Source organism: Ambystoma mexicanum, chromosome 14 (genome assembly GCF_040938575.1).
Source record: "Ambystoma mexicanum isolate Mex_15411 chromosome 14, UKY_AmexF1_1, whole genome shotgun sequence".
NCBI classification, from domain to species: domain Eukaryota; kingdom Metazoa; phylum Chordata; class Amphibia; order Caudata; family Ambystomatidae; genus Ambystoma; species Ambystoma mexicanum.
Genome location: NC_090940.1, coordinates 662,807,067 through 662,830,244, shown reverse-complemented (window position 1 = coordinate 662,830,244; position 23,178 = coordinate 662,807,067). Strand labels below are relative to the sequence as shown.

The window sequence follows — 23,178 nt, the reverse complement described above, 5'->3', positions numbered from 1 at the left end:
CTAGCCACTCTTGTCTAGTGATGTGCCACTGGAGTCATGCCTAGTAACAGTCCTGGCTCCATGTGTTCCTCTCCACCACACATGCCGCATGCCTTGACGCTAGCCAGGGTTTAAGCCTAGCCACTCTTGTCTAGTGATGTGCCACTGGAGTCATCCGTAGTAACAGTCCTGGCTCCATGTGTTCCTCTCCACCACACATGCTGCATGCCTTGACGCTAGCCAGGGTTTAAGCCTAGCCACTCTTGTCTAGTGATGTGCCACTGGAGTCATGCCTAGTAACAGTCCTGGCTCCATGCGTTCCTCTCCACCACACATGCCGCATGCATTGATGCTAGCCAGGGTTTAAGCCTAGCCACTCTTGTCTAGTGATGTGCCACTGGAGTCATCCGTAGTAACAGTCCTGGCTCCATGTGTTGCTCTCCACCACACATGCTGCATGCCTTGACACCAGCCAGGGTTTAAGCCTAGCCACTCTTGTCTAGTGATGTGCCACTGGAGTCATGCCTAGTAACAGTCCTGGCTCCATGCGTTCCTCTCCACCACACATGCTGCATGCCTTGACGCTAGGCAAGGTTTAAGCGTACCCGCTCGTGTCTACTGATGTGCAACTCGAGTCATCCGTAGTAACAGTCCTGGCTCCATGTGTTGCTCTCCACCACACATGCTGCATGCCTTGACGCCAGCCAGGGTTTAAGCCTAGCCACTCTTGTCTAGTGATGTGCCACTGGAGTCATCCGTAGTAACACTCCTGGCTCCATGTGTTGCTCTCCACCACACATGCTGCATGCCTTGACGCCAGGCAGGGTTTAAGCCTACCCACTCTTGTCTAGTGATGTGCCACTGGAGTCATCCGTAGTAACAGTCCTGGCTCCATGTGTTGCTCTCCACCACACATGCTGCATGCCTTGACGCTAGCCAGGGTTTAAGCCTAGCCACTCTTGTCTAGTGATGTGCCACTGGAGTCATGCCTAGTAACAGTCCTGGCTCCATGTGTTCCTCTCCACCACACATGCCGCATGCCTTGACGCTAGCCAGGGTTTAAGCCTAGCCACTCTTGTCTAGTGATGTGCCACTGGAGTCATGCCTAGTAACAGTCCTGGCTCCATGCGTTCCTCTCCACCACACATGCTGCATGCCTTGACGCTAGCCAGGGTTTAAGCCTAGCCACTCTTGTCTAGTGATGTGCCACTGGAGTCATGCCTAGTAACAGTCCTGGCTCCATGCGTTCCTCTCCACCACACATGCCGCATGCCTTGACGCTAGCCAGGGTTTAAGCCTAGCCACTCTTGTCTAGTGATGTGCCACTGGAGTCATGCCTAGTAACAGTCCTGGCTCCATGCGTTCCTCTCCACCACACATGCCGCATGCCTTGACGCTAGCCAGGGTTTAAGCCTAGCCACTCTTGTCTAGTGATGTGCCACTGGAGTCATGCCTAGTAACAGTCCTGGCTCCATGCGTTCCTCTCCACCCCACATGCCGCATGCCTTGACGCTAGCCAGGGTTTAAGCCTAGCCACTCTTGTCTAGTGATGTGCCACTGGAGTCATGCCTAGTAACAGTCCTGGCTCCATGTGTTCCTCTCCACCACACATGCCGCATGCCTTGACGCTAGCCAGGGTTTAAGCCTAGCCACTCTTGTCTAGTGATGTGCCACTGGAGTCATGCCTAGTAACAGTCCTGGCTCCATGTGTTCCTCTCCACCCCACATGCCGCATGCCTTGACGCTAGCCAGGGTTTAAGCCTAGCCACTCTTGTCTAGTGATGTGCCACTGGGGTCATGCCTAGTAAATGTGCTCGTCTTCTGTTTGTTCCAGATTTGGAATGATTTTTGGATTGCTTGAGCTTCATTTGCTTTATCGAGCTGGTAATTGCATTTTTTTGTTCACAAGTGTATTTTTGAATACATATTTAGATCTGTAAAGCATTACTGATGTCTGGGGCGGATTGTAAGTTCGTGGTGACAAAGTATGCATTTTTCGTATTTGACAAATATTCTTCTTTTCAGGTAAACGGCAGATTCACAACTTGGGAGTCCAGCTGCAGCTCAACCAGCATTGCCTTGACACTGCTTTTAATTTTTTCAAGATGGCGGTGAGCAAGCACCTGACCCGCGGGAGGAAGATGAGCCACGTGATTGCCGCTTGCTTGTACCTCGTTTGTCGAACAGAAGGCACTCCCCGTATCCTTTCACCCACCAAGGGTGGTCTTCTCGAGTCAAGTTCTAAAGTTGTGCACTGTGCTGTGGGGTCTGGCTAACCTGCTCAAAGGTGTTCATATGTTGTAAGCAACCAATTTGATAATGTATCTTTTTTTGTTTAGACTAAGGTGTGGGTTTATATAGCCAGGTGTACGTATTCGTGAACATTTAATGCCATAACATGTGTCCAATCACTTTATGATCCTCTGTATGACGTCACTAGTGTGCGACCGCCGTAACATCCTTTGCGTGCCAGATCAGCTATGGCCTTGTTATACAGGATTCATTCTGTGCCTGTAATGGCGGAGAGCTCCTTCCTGACCTGTAATAGCCTGATCTTGAGTTGAGATGGTGCATTAGTTTGCATGTATCATGTATCCTGTACTCTGCGGCTACCAGGTGGGAGACTGGCATCAGAAAGTACTTTGCTGAGGAATGTAAGAAGTTGTACAAGCTGGGGATTAGTTAATGGGCAGCTGTGCCGGTCAGGAGCGCCTGGCTGCAGAGTGCGACTGATGCTGCCATCCAGCCGGCCCGCCGCTGCATCCACAGGCTGTTTGTTGTGTTGTACTTCCTTTTCTTGGCAATCATCCCGTCTTGGTCAGATTCCACGTGTGTAGATCGTGGTGCATGTCTGCCTCTTAGCCACATGTCCAAACCCCGGGACAGTCTTTGCCGCCTCGGCAAGGGTTGGCATTAAGCCACTTCAAATGCATAGACTGGGTGCTGGCGGCACTCTATATTGGCCCATGCATGGTGGAACCCCTGGGCACTGCGCTGCCTCTTTAATAGTTCCAGCCTCTGGGACCGAGCTGGATATAGACCAAGAGGCCACTGGACTTGAGGCATCCTTTCTTTCTCTCTCGGGTGAAGCCTGGTGCCGGGTGCCAGGAGGTGGCACACTGAAGTCCAGCCTACTACCAGATGTCTTTTTACCTGTACCCTGGGCCAGCATAACCTGGTGTGCCACTGAGGAGTATGTAAAGCTCCCTTTTTTACAGTGTTCTATTGAATGAAAAGTCCTTTAAAGTCCCTTCCTTCTTTGCCAACCAATTGACTTCATGGATACCTTGACTAATTGGTCCCTGTGCAAAACCCGTACCCACACTCCCAGACAATTAACTGCAAGTGTTGCTAATAGTGCTTTGACTCTGGATTAAACCCCTGCGGGAGTCCTTCTGTGCTCAGTCAACTGTTATGGGTTTAGCAAGGTGTGTCCTCATTAGTGTAGTGGAAGCACGGCCACACACGAAATAACGCTTTGTGTGTCCATGCAGCAAGAGACGGAAACGGGGGCATTGGTGGATTAACACATGCCCCCCTCCTTGGCCAGGGAGCCCACACACAGCGCAGCCCCTGGTCTCGAGTCCATTCTGCATGGGTCGCAGAGTCCTGCAGACTTGGCGGCCGAGCAAGTGGGAAAGCCGCATACATTTAGATGGACAGCGTTTTGCTGCGCTGGGTCATCTTGACATTCAAGGGGGAAACGGGGCCCCAACGTGCCTTCGGGCAATAGGTCCACGCTGCCCCAAATACCCGACAGCAGCACACGCCACCACCTGTGTCCTGGTAACTGGCAGTGGTCGATAGGTGGCAGAGGCCAGAGTGCAGGGATTCCAGTGTCGGCCAGTGAGAGCATTCTCTGGCCTTGCCCCGCAGCTGCGATTCCATTGCTTAGCAGCTTGCCCAGACGCCTTCACCGCACAGTGCCAGGGAGATGCGATGCCACCTTCAGTATGGCACACCAGGTCCCTGAGCCCCTCTGAATTAGCTGAAGCAGTCTCGGGGCATGCTCGTTATGTGGGCAGGAGATTCAGTCTCGGGCTAGTCCTAAACCCTTTCTAAGGGCCCAGTGTAAAGTAGAAAATGGCACTGACAGCAAGCGAGGAAAAGGAGTGTCCTGGGAGCCAGAGAGAAGGGGAACCAGAAGGAAAGAAGAGGAGCCACTTTCTACAACCCCGGGCTATACCCCAGACCCGTGTTGAGATGTCAATCAAAGGAAAACAGACTGCTGTAATCCTGGGCAGCAGAGAATACCAGAATCCAGCGAAAGCTCAACACCTTGCCTCCGTGGGCGACTCTGAGCTGCTGGGTCACACCTTGGCGCTGTGCAAAGACCAGACGAACCCTGGCAAGGGGAGAAAACATCCTTGCAGGTAAGCATTTGCTGCCACCACGCCAAGGAAGGTGAACCGCGGCCAGTGGGCGGAAAAATCAACGCCAAAGATTGTGTTAATTAGATTGGGGACATTCCGACAACACAAGCAGGCCCTTTACATGGGCTCTTACGTAGGAGTAGAGGGCAGCCAAAAGACAAGCCACGAGCCTTAATGTCCATGGCCTAATTCCAAGAAGGAGAGGGGGTGTAAGCAGCACAAGATGCCCTTTGCAGGCTGTCGGTATAAGGTGGGCGCCATAAAGGCCCGGGATGGACCATTGGTCCTGCGAAGTCCTGGCAGGGCAGTCTCATCAGCTTGGCCCCCACCTTATACCGACAGCCTGGAAGGGCTGTCTTGTGTTGCTTACACCCCCTCTTCTTATTTGTGATGGAATTAAGCGATGCACCTCGTGCTCTTGTGCGTCTACTCACTCGTACTCAACCCTGGATGCTTTTAATAGCATTAACCCAGACTAATAATCCAGCATCACAAGATTTCTGTATCTCTGCAATTAAGACGGCCCGCAAATATCCGCTTATGCAAACCTGGAAATGTCTGCTTCTATTAGGCCTTGGCCTCTTTGCTTAAATAGCCATTGGATGCATTTTTCTAGCGCCAACATTTCCTATGTAATTTCCCCCATACGGTGGCAGAAGTCTGTGACTTTGCCTAGTTCCCAGAAGACTCAGCAGTGGGATCAAGAAACGTTTCCTGGGTGCTGCATAACAAAAGCATAAGAAGAGAGCATGCATAATACATGCACTGCTACCACCCAGGCACGGTCTCCAGGCGCTCGCATGGCTCTGCATGAAAGGGGCATGGGGAGTTTAATGAGGATAGGGTGAGAGGGTAGGTTCAGAACCATGTGGAGCTGGCGTCTGTGTGCTGTTTTACATGTGGGAGATTGTGCGAGAGGCCTCGTGTGTTGTAATCATATGGGTAGGATTTGGTGCCTTGGGGGTTTGGTAGTGTTTTGTGTTAATGTGTTGAGTAGTGTTGTGGTGGTTTTGGTTGTGCGCACTGGTTAGATAGTGTCCCTAAGGGTTCCAGAGTCACGAGTGGCCGTAACTGTTAGATTGTCTGGTGTCTTGCTGCGTAATTGTATTGATGGCTTTATGAACTATGTGGGTGGTTCACTCTAGTTGTGCTTCGGCATCTGGAGATGCTGGGTGTGAACATAGAATTGATTCTTGGTTTGTTTGTGTAGTGTGGATAGCCCAAGGTCTGGTATGGCATCAGTTATGTTGGAGGAGCAGGAAGGGCAGGGGTTATTAGCATGTCGGTCAGTTTGTTGGAGCCTCTGGCAAAGCTCTTTGGTTGCCGCTTGAATGTTTCTTGCTTGGTTCTTTAACCCATTTCGTCTCCTCTCTAGTTGTTTGCCTGTGGTGTTATTGTTGCATGTGTTCTTCGAGGTTGTCATTGTTGAATAGCCGGGTTTTGACCCATTTCCTGAAGGCGATGTGGGGCTTTTGTGGTTCCAATTTCTTTGGATATCGTGTTCAAGGTTAGCAATTGGATGTGAGAACGCTGTTCCGTCAAATGCTCTTTTTTTGTAGTGTTTTGCCTCTGTATGGAGGTCGTTGGTGGATCTTGGGTCCCTTCCTTGGCGTGACCTGATAATCTCCACTTAGAGGAATTCAGCTCCTTGTCAGTGTAAGACTTTGCGAGCGATGCAGAATTAGATGCTCTTTGTTACTGGTAACCATTGTAGGCTTTTCAGTGCTGGAGTGATGTGGTCTCTTCTGTTTAGTCTTAATAGGATTTTTGCAGCCTTTTTTGGTGAGTCTTTCTGGCATTCCTAAGTAGAGGTTGTTTGTGTAGTCACTTCTTGTGAGTATCAGGGATATGATTGTGAGGGTTCTCTGAGGGAAGGAAAGGCAGGGGAGTAATCCTCTCAGCAGTCCTAGGAGGAAAAAGCATTTTTTGGTGATTGCGTGGACTTGCAGTTCCAGGGATAGTATGTTGTCGATGAGTAGGCTATTTACTATGTTCGTAGTGTCTGGTTGTGTTTCCATGCTGGTCGGCCAGTCCAGTTGTGGGTTCCCTTAGTCGGATCCTGCGGGTGAGGGCATTATTTCAGTTTTTGGCAGGTACAGGGTGGTCAGGCAAAATCTCGAAAAAAAAATCTTTACTAACAATAAGGTCGGAAAAAAAGACAGAAAAAAAAGTATAATTTCTCTTTTTTTAATTATATATTTATTTTGGGGTCCGGGATTAAAAAAAAAATGGTAAAAAAAATAAAAAAAGGGGGGTTAGGGGGGAAACCCCCCCATTTCGAATAAAAAACGTCATAAAAAAATGTGACTTTTTTTTTCGGCCTTTTTTTTCGAGTTTTTTTTTCGAGATTTTTTTTTTCGGTCTTATGACCATAAACCCAGGTTCAGTTTAAGGTTGTTTGTTGTCATCCAGTTGTAGATGTCTGTGAAGCAGTTGTTGAGGCTGTGATTTTCTTCCTGGGTTCTGTTTATTTTCACAATCCGTTGTCTCGTCTGGATAGTTGTAGGCGTTAAGTTTGTGGGTACGAATGATTTTCATCAGTGGGAGCATGTAGAAAAGCAGAGGAGAGATGCTGGATCCCTGTGGGACTCTGCAGGATATATATTTGGTGTTTGAGATGAAGTGTGGTAGGTATGTTTTTGGTTTGTTAGGAATTGGGTAAGCCACTTTAGTGTCGATTCCTGTATGCCACATTCCATCAATATTTGTATTAGTGTTGCATGGCTGATTGGGTCAAATGTCACTGATACGTCCAATAGTATGAGGGCCGATTGGGCATAGTAGTCTGCCTTTATTTTCAGCTCATCCCATATCCATAGGAGTGCTGATTCTGTTCCTCTCATTGGTCTGAAGCCAACTTGTGTATTTAAAAAGGATTTTGTACACCTGGTTCTCCAGTATCTTTGCTGGATAGGGCAGGTTAAATATCGGTCTGTGGTTACTCGGGTCTTCTGTGCTTTCTGATTCTTTTTTTATCAGTGATTTAATGCATACTGATTTTGAGGACGTCGATACTATTCCTCTTTTGAGTGCAAGATTCATTTCCGTAAGTGCGTTGCTGTGGTTCTGTGGTCGAGGATTCCTTTGAAGATGTCGGGGGTCGTTGGGGAATCATGCACAGTTGTTGCTCTTGACCAGTGTGGCAAATGTTGCTTCTGTGATTGGTTCTAGGCAGGTGAGTTTTGCTGTAATCTGCGTTTGCCCAGCATCTGTGGTCCGTCAGTCGTAGTTGTATTTGCTCGGGCTATGTTGATGTTCTCCTGGATTGTATCTATTTTCTATCTCGGGTGGTTGGTGATGGTGTCACAAAGTGCTTGTGTCGGGATGTTGGAATTCTTGCATATAGGTTTTTTTAATATCTTTGATTGAGTTCTTTCTGTGGAGTGTTTGCTGATTTTATTCTTGTGGCATAATGGTACTTTTTTGCTTTGAGGACTGTTGCTTTGTATTGTTTGAGTTGACCTTGGTATTTTATTTAGTGTTGTCGGGTTTATTGCTCTCCATTTTATTTCCATTTTGGGTTCGTTTGTTTTTGGAGTTCTTTCAGTTCTTCTCTGAACCATTTTTCTGGCCGTTTTTTGGGTATTGATTTGAATGTTTTTGTGGATGCCAGTTGGTCAAGGGCCTTGGTGATCCAGAGGGTCTGCTGTTGTGCCTATGCTTGTTTCGGTGGGTTCTGTTTCGCGTGGGAGGTTTCAGTCTAGAAGGTTTGTTAGGACCTCTAGGACTAGGTTCTTCCAGTTTCTTTGCTTTCTGCTATGGAGTATTTCCTTTCCGGTCAGTCGTGTACGGAACCAAGTGTGGCAACAGTAAAGACGGACACAAGTGATCACAGTTCAAGGGTGTTTATTGAAATTTATAATGGGTGAGATAAACACCTAGGGGTCGATTCATGGAATTAATGTGCGCCGAAAATTCCAGCGCAGAGGTGCCAAAACGTGCGATTCGCAGTAAAAGTGCGAAAATCGCATGGAAACAGCGCACATCGATTCATGGAAGGCCGTGCGCAAGAAAAATATCGGATGTGCGCTGAAAAAGTGCGCAGCGCACGCCGGCGCACAGGACTTCTAACGGCGTGCGCCACGGCGAAATCGCACATAGCGCGGCGCACACAACAAAAGTAGGCGGAACACGGGGCGTAACACTCGTAATGGGAACAACTCGTCAAAATGTGGGCGTCACGGGGGAAGTTCAGGAGGCAAGTGCGCGGAACGCCCACACGCTCGCCTACAACACGTATTCATGGAATCCAATAGGGCAAACCAGCGCACGGTCAAACCAGCGCACGGGCCCAAACACGTCCGCCACAAGAAAGCAGGCGGTAGTGTCCCTGCCCCTGAAATAAATGTGCGCCAAAAAGTGCGCCAACAAAAAGCACCTGTTTACAGCTATAATGAATGTCACATACTGTGGCCCTCTAAGACAAAAGACGTGCAAAGGGGTACGCGACAAACACAGACACCCGCTGTGTGAAAAATAGCGTGTGCGTGCATTCTGTGCTGCGCGGAAAGTCCCACACGCGATTGGCTGGGTACGTGTATTCCGGGGTGCGCGGGAAGTCCCACACGCGATTGGCTGGGTACGTGTATTCCGGTGTGCGTGGGAAATTCCACACGCGAATTGCCTGGGTCCGTGTATTCCGGGGTGCGCGGGAAGTTCCACACGCTAATTCTGCAGGGTACGTGGATTCCGGGGTGCGCGGGAAGTTCCACACGCTAATCCTGCAGGGTACGTGTATTCCGGGTGCGTGGGAAGTTCGACACGCGATTTCAGCAGGGTACGTGTATTTCGGGGGTGCCGGGTAGTACTACACGTGAATTGACCGTGTGGGTCCTCCCAGGTGTTCCTTCTACACCCTCCACAGCCCCTGCAGGCAGCCCACACCACAGGGGACTACCCTGCACCCCTGCTCATGTCCCGCAGGCAGCCCATCCACCATGGCCATGCCCCCCAGCCAACCCACATGTCACCTTGCACTACTGATCACTAACACATGTCCACCTGCACCCCCACCCCCCAGCATCCAGGGGCACCCTCCACCAGGCCCCCACGCATGTCTCCCATCACCCCCACCCCCCAGCAGTCAAGGGCACCCTCCACCAGGCCCCCACTCATGTCCCCCTGCACCCCCACCCACCAGCATCCAGGGGCACCCTCCACCAGGCCCCCACTCATGTCCCCCTGCACCCCCACCAGCCAGGGGCACCCTCCACCAGGCCCCCACTCATGTCCCCCTGCACCCCCACCCACCAGCAGTCAGTGGCACCCTCCACCAGGTCCCCACTCATGTCCCCCTGCACCCCCACCCACCAGCATCCAGGGGCACCCTCCACCAGGCCCCACACATGTCTCCCACCACCCCCACCCCCAGCAGTCAGGGGCACCCTCCACCAGGCCCCCACACATGTCTCCCACCACCCCCACCCCCCAGCAGTCAGGGGCACCCTCCACCAGGCCCCCACACATGTCTCCCACCACCCCCACCCCCCAGCAGTCAGGGGCACCCTCCACCAGGCCCCAACTCATGTCCAACTCATGTCCAACTCATGTCCAACTCATGTCCAACTCATGTCCCCCTGCACCTCCACCCACCAGCATCCAGGGGCACCCTCCACCAGGCCCCCACACATGTCTTCCACCACCCCCACCCCCCATCAGTCGGGGGCACCCTCCACCAGGCCCCCACTCATGTCCCCCTGCACCCCCACCCACCAGCATCCAGGGGCACCCTCCACCAGGCCCCCACACATGGTTCCCATCACCCCACCCACCATCAGTCAGGGGCACCCTCCACCAGGCCCCCACACATGTCTCCCATCACCCCCAGCTTCCAGGGGCACCCTCCACCAGGCCCCCACACATGTCTCCCATCACCCCCACCCCCCAGCAGTCAGGGGCACCCTCCACCAGGCCCCCACTCATGTCCCCCTGCACCCCCACCCACCAGCAGTCAGGGGCACCCTCCACCAGGCCCCCACTCATGTCCCCCTGCACCCCCACCCACCAGCATTCAGGGGCACCCTCCACCAGCCCCCCACACGTCTCCCATCACCCCCACCCCCCAGCAGTCAGGGGCACCCTCCACCAGGCCCCTGCTCATGTCCCCCTGCACCCTCACCCACCAGCATCCAGGGGCACCCTCCACCAGGCCCCCACACATGTCTCCCACCACCCCCACCCCCCAGCAGTCAGGGGCACCCTCCACCAGGCCCCCACTCATGTCCAACTCATGTCTCCCACCCCCCCACCCCCCAGCAGTGCAGGGCACCCTCCACCAGGCCCCCACTCATGTCTCCCAGCACCGCCACCCTCCAGCATCCAGGGGCACCCTCCACCAGGCCCCCACTCATGTCCCCCTGCACCCCTACCCCCCAGCATCCAGGGGCACCCTCCACCAGGCCCCCACTCATGTCTCCCATCACCCCCAGCAGTGCAGGGCACCCTCCACCAGGCCCCCACTCATGTCTCCCAGCACCCCCACCCCCCAGCAGTGCAGGGCACCCTCCACCAGGCCCCCACTCATGTCTCCCAGCACCCCCACCCCCCAGCATCCAGAGGCACCCTCCACCAGGCCCCCACTCATGTCTCCCTGCACCCCCACCCACCAGCAGTCAGGGGCAGCCTCCACCATGCCCCCACTCATGTCCCCCAGCCAACACGTCATCACAATCCAGATCCCAGGCTCCTATGCCCACCCAAATCCCACCCCACGCCACCCCAGTCCAAATACCCAACCAAGCTTTACATCCATTCAAAATGGGAATACCCATTACAGGATAGATAAGAAATAAGCAGTATGCGCATGAGTACAAGTCCGTCAGACCCACACAATGGCAACACATGACTGTGAAAACCCACATCCTGACAGGCATGAAACTAATGAGAGAAGTCCACACATTGAAGTAAGAAACAAAAAAGTATTACAGTGTAAATGAAGTGAATGAAATATAAACAAACAATAATGGCAACAAAAATCAAAAAGCAGCATGTCCACAAAAATAATAAATAATGAAAATGGGACTCCAAAATAACCGTAAAGAAATTGTGTCCAAAGTCGCTGTCCAACAAAGCAAATCCAAAGGGAAAGTAACGTGAAAATCCATTGCTCCATGGTGAAAAAAATAATAAAAGTTGAAGGCCACAAATCCACTGTCAAACTATGTACAAAGAGCAAATCCAGGGTCCATGATCCCAACGATGTAAATGAAACCTACAATAAAACCTACCTAACTAATAACTATATACAAAAAAGTGGGGCATAGTCCAAGCGCCCCAAATTAAAAAAAAGAAATAAAACCTAACACTAATTAACTATGTACAAAGGCGGTGGGCTAGTCCAGCGGCTCACTCCGTGGTGTCCCGGGCCAGGGCATCATCGAACTCCTGTTCGATGTCCCGGAGGCAGTCCTGTTCCATGGCCCCAAGGGTCCGCAGGGACGCCAACATGTCCTCCTCCAACTCCTTGCTGATTCCCTCGAGGCACTCGGCCCGCCTCAGGGCCCTCCGCTTGGAGTTCTCCGCCCTGACCATCGTGAGCCGCGCCTCTTCCGCCCGCTGCCGCTCCGCACCCATCTGCTGGCCCAACCGCTGCCACACGGAAGACGCTTCCCGTCCTGGTTCCTCCGGCTGATGCCTGCCCCTCCGATGTAGATTTCCCCGAGCCATGATGCCTCCCACGTTGACTCCGCTGCTGCCTCTGACGCAACTGCCTCTCCAGCACGACGGCATCCAGGCTGATGGAATCCACTGACGCTGTCGTGCACATGCCCTGCCCAATGATGCCGGCACATCCTCCATCTGCTGGGGTCCAGTTGCTGTGGTGTCCACCCCTGCTGGACCTCCGACTCCCGACTGTGGCAGGGATGGGATCCCCACCAAGCCGGCTGCGTTGGTCAGGGCAGGTCTACAGGGGGCCCTGGTGGCATCTGGGCTGGAAGACGGCATGGAGAACGACTGGCGTATAGGCTCCACAGAGGAGGAGAGGGCAGCCAGATTGGTCGACACATGTATGAAACCCCCCGACCACGGTAGATCCCAACGGGGCCACGTTGGCACGGTGCTCTTCGTGATGACGTGCAAGCTCCTCCCGGGAAGCATGCACGTCATCACGAATGACACCCGTGCGCAACGTGACACCAATCGGGACCTTCTCCATACGGTCACGGGTCCCCTCGTCCACAGGTGGAGGGGAGTCAGATGACATGGACATCCCCCCCCTACCTGCGGACGGCCTGGGATGGGGCATCCCTGCTGGTGCATGGTGGTGCAGTCACAGTGTCAGGGACAGTGACATGCTGTCATGATGCCTGCTCCCGGGGAGCCGGTTCAAGCCCTGCGTCCCCGAAAGCGGACATCCAGTCCCCAAGGAAGGACCCAGCAACCCCATATAGGGGCCCTTTGGACAGTGTCCTGGCGCCTATGGCACCAGGCTCATAAAAGACTTACCTGATGCAGACCATGCTGCAGGATCCCGGCCTCCTTGAGGCCTGAAAGGAACTACTTTACCTGTGGGACCATCCGGGCGTCGTCGGGGAAGGATACATACCTGATTGGAGGAAGGATACATACCTGGAACTTCTTCCAAGGCTATTTAAACCCCACCCGAACAGCCACATGTGCTTCGCGTTGTTCTGCATCTAGCAGCTGGACGCTCACCTTGTCTGCTCCTGCATCCTGACTTCTGCCACGCCTGCCAGCCAGCATCCTGGATCACCTGCAAATGAAGAAAAGAAGAGAACAGAAGAAGGAAAAATCCTTAACTGCTAAATCCGCATCCCGGAGACATCTCGCCGACAAACCTGAAAAGGAAGACTTTTATTTAAAAGCTCATTGCGTCGATCGCTGCAGCGCCGCATTCCACTCACCTTTACTGGGCGCCTCCATGTTCAGCAGCGATCATCCGGATTCGCAGTCACGCCCCAGCGCCTAGGGAGAAAAAGACCAGAACAAAAGGTGAGAGAGAGAAGGGAATAAGGAAAGCTAAATCTCCATGTTAAGACTTACCTGTTGATTCATTCCCTCTTCATTTCGGGTCCGCGCCGCATCCTGGCATTTCCGGACCCCGGCCCCTAAGGGGAAAAAGAGACATCAGCGTTAATGAGCGAATGAAAAGACATTACCAAAAAAACGCTCATTAAAGACTTACCTGATTTCTACAAGGATTTCACCTCTCATCTCGGGTCGGTGCCTGTTCCCCGGTATTCCGTACCCTGGCCCCTATGGGGAAAAAGACACTAGCATTAGTACATTAATGCATGGACACAAGGGGAACCTCTTATCAAAAAACTTACCTGGAAGCCAAGCAAGTTTGGTTCTCACCAATCCGAAAATCCAGTGAAGTAACTGGATACCAACGCGCCCCTGCATAAGAAGCAGGATGGAGAGCTCGTCCTTCCAGACCCTAAGGTGAGACGCTACGAGGAATCACAGAAGGGTTTCGAGGAGGGTGAGAGGGGAAAGTGGGAGGCTGATTGCATTACCCCGCAGACAGTTAATCCCCTATTTTCGCCTACAGAAGGATACTTCTGCGAGCCAGACAAGCCAGATTTGGGGGCCCGGTCCAGTCCGTCTTCAGAACCCTGCGCATCACCTTAGAAGAGGTCACAGCAGCGCGAACCAGGCCAGCGCCTCCGTGGGAGTCAGGTGAGCGTTACACATGCACAGGCCCCTCCACGGCGACCTGTGCTGCCTCCTGCCCCTGCCCCTAGACTGCACCACTTGCACCGGCAGGGATGCCCCCACCAGGCCCCTTGTGCACCTCAGGAGCGGCCTCCTCCTCCTCCTCTGTGGAAACCACCAACCTGGATGGCTCCACACCGGCTTCTGCCGTTGCAAGCCCCTGTGGGGGCTCACCCACCCCTTCCGCTGCAGCCGTGGGGGCATCCCCGCCGCTTTGCTCCATAGCGTCGTCTCCGCCCTCTTCTTCACTTGCCGCTGTGTAGAGGGAGACATAGAACACAAGCATCAGGGTACTGTACAATGGTCCCCTAGACAGGAAGCAATAGCAGATGAGTGGGACTGTCAAAGATCACTCCCATCATGTCCCTCCACAAAACATGGGTCAGTGCAGGCAAAACACACGCAGTAACATGCATGGCACATGCTATGGACATTTGCATACAGGTCCAAGGGACTCTCCAAACATACAATGTTGTTATTGGAACTCACATACATCATGGGTCATGCCTATCGCATGCGCACACATCAACGTAATTTCATCCATCTGGCCTTGTACACCCCAGACACAGTGGATACAAGGATAACTAGGCAGCATCTGTGAATCTGTACATAGTCATAGACATGTGTCATGCATCCATGGCATTCACAAGTCACAGACACGCAGGTCAGACACAGACATGGATACCATACATATACATGGCATCAGCACCCATCCCTCACCCCCACCCATGTCCAGGAACAGAGACTGGCATGCTCTCACGTGTCCAATCCGCATAGGGCTCCCCATGATGCATTTAAACACATGCACCAACCGTGTGGTTCACACATTACTGGTCTCACATGCATGACCATGATGTCCCTGCACACATACATGCGTACATGGCCTATGTCACACATACAGGCAAGCATCAGACAACCAGCACACTGCAACATGCCCTGTCTCACACAGCAATGCTTGCCCATTTACCGCTCAACTCCAGACGGGTCTGCCTCGCAAGGATCTGGGCGTGGAGCGCTGGGTCGACACGTTCCAGGATCCTCACCTGGATGGTACTCATACGGCCCCGGCCCCCCTCCACGAGGCGCCGGGCCTTCATGAGGGCCCTGGACCTCAAGTCCAGCGCTTCTTGACTTTCTGGATGTTGCGGGTTGCCACCCCCTCCGCGTTGATGGCAACCACCAAGTCGTCCCAGATCCTGTTCCATCCTTCCTTGTTGGCGCGTGACGATCCGAAGAGGGCATCATACTGCCCCAGGACTTGCTCGACCAGGACACCAACTTCGGTGGCAGTGAAGCTGGTGCCCCTCTGCCTCTCTGGCCGGGGGTTGCCACTGGTGCCAGATGTTGCAGTGCCCGACATGGCAACCCCAGAGGCAGGAGTGGGTGGGCAACTGGGTCCTGGGGCTGGGCTGTGGAGCGATGGTATAGCAGTCGGGAGTCTTCTGTTCCGGCAGGGGTGGACACGGCAACTGGACCCCTGCAGATGGCAGATGTGCAGGCACAAAATGGCAGGGCACGGTGGCAGCAGGCAGGCAGGCAGGCAGGCAGCAGCAGATGGCTCGTGGGAGGATGCTCGGGGCTCTGGGGGAGCAGTAATTCGGCCTTCTGGGCAGGAGCGTGGTCTTCCGTGTGCTTACGCGTGGCCAGCTTGATACAGAGTGATTTGGCACGTGAAAATCCTGCACGTCAACGTGAAATTCTAGGAAAGGGCCTTAGCGCGTCAGCACGCATACGCGATTCCATTGGACCAAAGGCCCTCAGCGCGTAAGCGCGTCTGTGACGCGCGCGGGTGTTTCCCTCATAGCACGTGATGACAGAGCACACATGTAAACACTGCACGTCAGAGTATCATTGCGTGTAATTGGATGAAAGTGCGCATACACGCAATTGGCCTGGGTACGTGTATTTCAGGGGTTCGCGGGAATTCTCACACACAATTTGCTTGGGTATGTGTATTACAGGGGTGCACGGGAATTCTCACACGCGATTTGCTTGGGTATGTGTATTACAGGGGTGCACAGGAAGTTTTACACGCTCGCCAACAACACATATCCATGGAATTGAACGGGGCTAAGGCATGCGTACAAAACAACGTGCTAATCCGGAAACACGTACGCCAGCAGGAAGCAGTCGTACGTCGACCCGCGCAGTATAAAAGTGCGCACAAACCAACTCAGACGCCAGGATGAATATACCGTTCCTAGCAGCAGTGGCCGTGGGTTACCAAAGGAGGAGGAGGAGGAGGAGGAGGAGGAGGAGGAGGATAGTGAGGGCCCGAATTTTCACTCCCTTAACCAGCCTTTTTGGGATGCCTGATGACCAGGTGTATGGGGAGGTACAGGTTTCCAACACACATAATACAGGACCTGGTGAGTGAGTGGGAGGATGACCTCACATCACCCACCCTGTGCTCCCAAGCATTGATCCCCCTGGAGAAGGTCCTTAATGTACTGCACTTCTTGGCCACTGGATCATTTCCGCGGACAAGTGCCATAGTGGGTGGGGTGTCACAGGCCACGCAGTCACGCTGCCTACACCAGGTCTTGAACATCATCACTGCACGCCCATCAGTCCGCAGGCACATATACCTGCCCAGGACACCTGCAGAAAGGCAGGCTGCCGCCCTGGATTTCTACGGTGTGGCACAATTCCCCAAAGTGCTAGGTGCCATTGACTGCACCCATGTGGCACTACGTCCCCCCAGGGCATCTGAGCACATCTATAGGAACCGCAAGCACTGGCATTCCATCAACGTGCAGGTAGTATGTAATGCCAAGGGAATCATCACCTCAGTATATGCCAACTATCCAGGGTCCACCCACGACAGCTTCATTTACCAAATGTCTACCCTGAGCCGGGACCTAGAAGCTGGGCGGCATGGCGATACATGGCTGCTTGGTGAGTATGAATGCCACTGCACATGCATTCATGCATGTCAGATGCAGAGTTATGTCACTACCCCACTAATGATACCCATCATCTCCTCACCAGGGGACAGTGCCTACCCTCTGAGCACCCACATGATAACGCCAATTCGGAACACCATCACGCCTCCCGAGGTAAGATACAACACAGCCCATATTGCAACCCGGGGCATAGTGGAGCGCACATTCGGAGTGCTCAAGTCACGCTTTCGCTCCCTTGACCGTTCTGGCGAGCAGCTGTTATATGCGCCCCCAGTAGTGTGCAGGATCATAGTGGCAGCATGTGTCCTACACAATGTTGCAACACGCCGGGGCCTGACTGTGGACATGGTGGCATCCCCAACCACATGCACGCCCGCTGCGCATGGGAGGGGAAAGGGCACCAGGGTGAGGCAGCCCGTACGCAGCTGGTGGCTAATTACTTCACATAGAAATCACACCCCTGTGGAGTGCACACAGCCCTGGCACATACCATCTGATAAGCAATGATGACTCGACCTGACAATTATGACGAACAAAGGGGCAGTCAACTGTCAGAACCATAGCAGCCTGAGATTGTTCATGTGGAAGTGTCACAATGTGTGCATCCCTACCTACACAAACACCACCAATGCAGTGTCATCAAAAGACACTTCCGTGCAGCAGAAATGAATACCCACTTGCAAAATACTACATGAGAACAGTGCCATGTCACCCAACCCCTCCCCGGCACGGCCACACAACACACCATGGCATGTCATGCAATGTGAGAGCAAACAAATTAATCCCCACAACATGCCCCAAGTGTCACCAACTACAGTGTCCCTAATGGAAACTGGCCACACATGAAATGTTCACAGTAATACAGGACCTACAACACACATTACCAAATACTTACCAAGAATACCAATCACCTACACAACCTCCAACCTACTTTAAACATGACAGTACAGACTTAAGAAATTGGTAGCCTCTCTACCTGATAATGCCAGCACTTCGAACACTCAAGTATACAGTGTTAGCGCCACGCAAGAGTGTAGGTGCACTGCTTACAACATGGACTCCAGTTCCAAGGTAGACCGCCTGGTGAAGACATGAAAAATGGACCTGCAAATTAGGAGGATGAGATGGATGCAGAGGCACATATCAATACACCATGCAGTGTACAATACAACAATATGCACTATGAATGTATACACAGTATTGACTACAGACTGCCCACACATCAAATGGGAGTCCAACGTCACCATGTACGTCAATGTCACTTGGGCACACCCTTTGCAAGCCCATGGAAACGGGAAGCAGGAGGGGTGTGTGTCACACAAACCCAAGCATCTGACCCAAATTCATGACAAGCCTGCATGTGCCCAGCCACAATACAGCGTATGCCCACGGGAGCCACACAAGGTAACACACTGTCCAAAAAACAAAAAAAAAAAAGGAAAAAAATCAAAAATGGCCATTAATGGGCCCGGGGGGGTATGGGGGAGGCCACCCAGGAGGTCCGAGGACAGGGTGCACACCAAAACCCACCTGTGTGGATCTTGCGAAAAAAAAAAAACCTCCATGGGCTCATGGCCTGCACGGCTACCCTATTGTGAGAGAATCACTGCTGTCGCTCTCGTCACCCTCTGCAGCTGCATCAGGAGGTGGTGGCACTATGGGAGGCAGCCCACGCAAAGCCCTAGTCTGGTCCTCCATGGCAGCAAGCATGTAGGTGTGGAAGGTCTCATTCTGGAGGATAATTGTGCGTAGGTCCCCATGCAACAACTCACGGGATGCCCGGACCCCCGCCTCCATCTCAGCTGAGAGCGTACGTGTGAGACGCTCCAGCTGCTGTTCTGTCCTTGTGTTTGTTGAAGCCTCAAGCTCAACAAGAGTCGTCCTGAGGTGACGGAGTTCCACCCTCAGGGCTTCCCTGTGGCCCTGGGACTCTATGGAAATGGCTTCCCGCAGAGTCGCCAGTGCCGCCCGCCTGTCCCTGTCAGACGCCAACATGTCCTCCCTGTGTGACTGGCAGATGGAGTCTGTTGCCTGCTGTAGTCGCTCCATCAGCCTTTCGGTGGGGACAATGGAAGTGGCCACCCTATCCATGGCCTGAGCCATTATCTGACGATGCTGCCTGTTGGGTTGCCATACCGTATATGGATTGTTCCCATGCGGTATTGTCAGGTGGCGTATGGCCACCACGTCGGCGGGCACAACACCTGTCTGGGGCAAGGCGAACTGCGCCGGCACTGCCTGAGGCTGCAGGACTGCATTCCCCCTCTGATCTGCTGGCCTAGGAACAGGATCAGATGTTGCGGAGTGTGACCCTGCATCCGTAACCATCAAAGACGTACCTGCCAACACTGACATCCCCATTGAGGGTTCTAACCCTGGTGCAGGTGGGTCGGACAGAACAGAATCCCTCCCAGGAACACTCACCTGTGACGGCACATAGGTCTCATCATCCGAATCGACACCTGAATACAGCTTGGGGGAGGTGCAGCCAGAGACACCCCTTGAGAGCACGACCTGCAGCAGTTGTGGGTTCTCACCCACCACCACACCACGTCCCTCACTGGTGGTCGGTCGGCACTTAGACTCCTCCTGGGTCTGCACCATCTCCACAACCCCAGCAGTATCAAGTGCGTCATCCCCTGCAAAAACATAAAAGAAAAGAAATGGAAACAGGCATTAGCACTATGGCACACAATTAGGGCTGAGAAGCTACAGAAACAGTACTTGATTGACACATGTCCCACATGACTAAAACCCTCCCATGCATGCACCGTCACTGCGTGTGAAGGGGAGGCAGATGGCACACATTGATGACACCAAGATGGAAGATGAACACATTTGCTGCATGCTGCCTAGCAGTGGCATCACACACTGGCCTGTGATTGGCAGGTCAAATACACATGCCATCACACAGATGGCATGTACCCTAGCCATACGGTGAAGAGGGAGAGGAGGGCACCAATTGTTCATTCAGTCTAGTTTGCTCATGAAATTGATTTTTTCATTGAAATGGTTCAAATGTTTAACCTGGAGCTGCAAGTCCAAAATGGTCCTATAGCACAGGGACATATCTAAACCAATCATATCCAGGAAACAAAGTCAGTCCACTGTACCATAGCCATGTCAGACATGTGACAATAGGACTGAGAAATGCCTAGTAAAAGTGGTGGTATGCAAACAATCTGCCTGAATAAACAGAGAAAAATAAGCAACAATGTTGTGGCAAGATGACACTTCAAGGGCAACTGGCGTGGTGTTGGGCTAGATGTCTAATGTTGGCAGAAGGGATACTGCTATACCCAAATGCTGGTGCGCAGAATGTATGGGATGAGGCACATGGGTGACCCAAACCACTCAGGAACACACACCCTCACCTGGCACCAAAACAGAAGCCCTCACACACACACACCATGCACATGGATGACACACACATGCATGTGCACTCACCGGACAATGCCTCGTAATCTGCCAGTTCTCCCACGCCTTGGATCTGTTCCTCCGTGACGTAGGTCCCAGCAACATGCTAATGTGGAGTGAGTTCTATGTCCTCTACTGGAGACCCACCTCCATTCACTAGAGTAGCTGCATGACTTGAGGCCAGCTTATTCTTTGCCCTGCGCTTCAGATCATTCCAGCGCTTGTAGCATTCAGTAGCTGTGCGCCTCACGATTCCAAGGGCACTTATGATGTCCGCGATGGTCTGCCAGTGTGCCAGACGTTGTGCAGGTGTGGTCTTGGATCCTGCAACAATCACCATTTCGCGGTCATGTGCGGACACATACTCTACAAGTGCATTCAGTTCGGCCTCATTGAAGCTGGGCTTCCTTGACGGGCCGGACTGTGTAGCCGTGTCTGGGGCATCAGCCTCTACTGGACGAGCACTCTTCCTCTTCCACTTGGAAGGTGGTGGGGATCCTGAGTATCCTACGCCACTCTGGACACTAGGGGCAGGAGACCTGGTGGACTCAGTACTAGGAGTGTGGGATTGCACACTCAGCATGGGAGTTGGTGCAGGCATTAGCTCAAGTGTGATGGTGTCGGGGGAAATGTCAGCAGGATGGACTTGGACCGACACTGTCCTGGCTGGGTGTGAGAGGTGGGGTGGATGGAGCCGCAGCTGCCCCTGCAGCCTCCCCAGCCTACCTACGCGGGGCAGCAGATGACCTAGCTGCCCCTGATCCACGTGGCCTGATGACACCAACGTGCACCGGCGCACGTGGCCTAGACCTGCTTACCTGGAAGTCAGCCATGGAGTCACCCTGTGCCAGGTCTGGTTCCACAGTGGGCTGGTCCAACTAGGACTGAGCATGGATGGTGTCAGCCACGTTACCCTCAACCAGGGGGAAGGGGGGCATGGGTGTCCCTGACTGGTCCTCCACACATGGGGGGCTAGGGGCACCCTGCAAGCGATGGCCACGTCCCCTACCGGATCCACCACGGCCACGACTTGGGCTTGGGCCTCGGCCACCTTTGCCACCCTTACGGCTTGTTCGCCTCCCAGCCATGCCACTGATGTTATTGTGCGTATGGGAGTCGCTGTGAACTATTGTCCTGGGCAATTGGGGGTCAAAGGGGTTGGGTACCAGATGGTAATCGTACCCTAGTGCTCTAGCAAGGCTGTATGTCACTCCTGGGGAAAGATGACGGGTCACGCAACGCACAGGCACCCCAAAAAAGTGAAGTAAGGTGCACGCAACCCCTCCTAGACCACGTGTGTGGAAAAATAAACCTGCACTACTCTGTGGCACCCAGAAACACAAGAATGAACGTATGCGTGTCACACACAGCCTAGAATGACCTCTGAAGGGGTATGCGACGCACGGGGCAAGCATAGATGTTAAATACGTGCGCGACTCACCGTCTGCCAGGAACAAAAGCGTGAAAAATATGCGCGTGTGCGCGTTGGCAACACCCCCGCCAAAAGAAGAATTGTACGCTGTCTGAGGAGACAGGACAACAGTAGAAGGGAACACTATTTGAGGAAACAGGCCCAGGAAAAAGAGGAAAAGAGAAAAAGCTGTCAGAGGTAACAGGGAGTACGAACTTGAAACGCCGTGAAGTAAATCGCGTGTGAACCGACAAGTACAGATTTCACCCACTCGCTCTCCACGAAAAGCACGTACAAGGAAATGGAGTTCTACACATACCTTTTATACACACGTCACAGACGCGCATACGCGATGAGGCCATTTCCACCAATTACACGCTTTGACACTCGGACGTGTATATTTCTTTTTACACGCGCCATTCTCTACGGCCATGCGCGTGACGTCATAGATGTGCCTGGGGGCCTTTGGGCCAATGAATTAACGTACGTGTGCTCACACGCTAAGGGCCTTTCCTCGAATTACACGCAGACGTGCTGGATTTTCACGTGCCAAATCACTCCATATCAAGCTGGCCACGCGTAAGCACACGGAAGACCACGCTCCTGCCCAGAAGGCTGAATTACTGCCCCCCAGAGCCCCGAGCACGCTCCCACCTGCCATCTGCTGCTGCCTGCCTGCTGCCCACGTGTCCTGCCATTTGCTGCCTGCACATCACCAGGGGTGCTGTTGCTGTGACCACCCCTGCTGGAACCAAAGACTCCCGACTGGGATACCATCGCTCCACAGCCCAGCCCCAGGACCCAGTTGCCCAACCACTCCTGCCTCTGGGGTTGCCATGTCGGGCACTGCAACATCTGGCACCAGTGGCAACCCCCGGCCAGAGAGGCAGAGGGGCACCAGCTTCACTGCCACCGAAGTTGGTGTCCTGGTGGAGCATGTCCTGGGGCAGTATGATGCCCTCTATGGAAGGTTGAGCGCTGACAAGGAAGGACGGACTCGGATCTGGACGGTCATCGTGACTGCCATCAACGCGGAGGGGGTGGCAGTCAGACTATTCCATCATGTGAAGAAGCGCTGGGAGGACTTCAGGTCCAGGACCCTCAAGAAGGCCCGGCGCCTCCTGAAAGCAGCGGATGCTAAGGGGCGCTGGGGCCACTTGTCGGAAGATCAGATGAGGGTCCTGGAACGCATATCCCCAGCGCTCCACGTCCAGGTCCTTGAGAGGCAGACCCGTCTGGAGTAGAGCGGTAAGTGTACATGCATACTGATTGCGAGCTGTGCGTGTGGTGGTGTGGCAGGAGTGTGCAGGTTGCACATGTGGTTTTATGTGGCCAAGTATGGGGGGGTACAGGGCCGTGAGGCTGACACATGCGAGGGCTCATGTGTGACACATGGATGGTGCTTGTGTGTGTA

The 23,178-nt window shown here is 53.4% G+C and overlaps 1 protein-coding gene across 3 annotated transcripts in view; it reads left to right on the top strand.

Annotated features, from left to right (window-relative positions):
• The window catches only part of BRF1 (BRF1 general transcription factor IIIB subunit), a 1,105,609-nt gene that overhangs the window by 223,254 nt on the left and 859,177 nt on the right, over positions 1-23,178 (top strand). For 2 of the 3 annotated variants that reach the window (XM_069638201.1, XM_069638205.1), the window contains one exon: positions 2,005-2,178. In XM_069638201.1, the coding sequence (XP_069494302.1) occupies positions 2,005-2,178 (174 nt within the window). The remainder of the gene's footprint in view (positions 1-2,004; positions 2,179-23,178) is intronic. The other variant, XM_069638202.1, reaches the window with a different exon arrangement.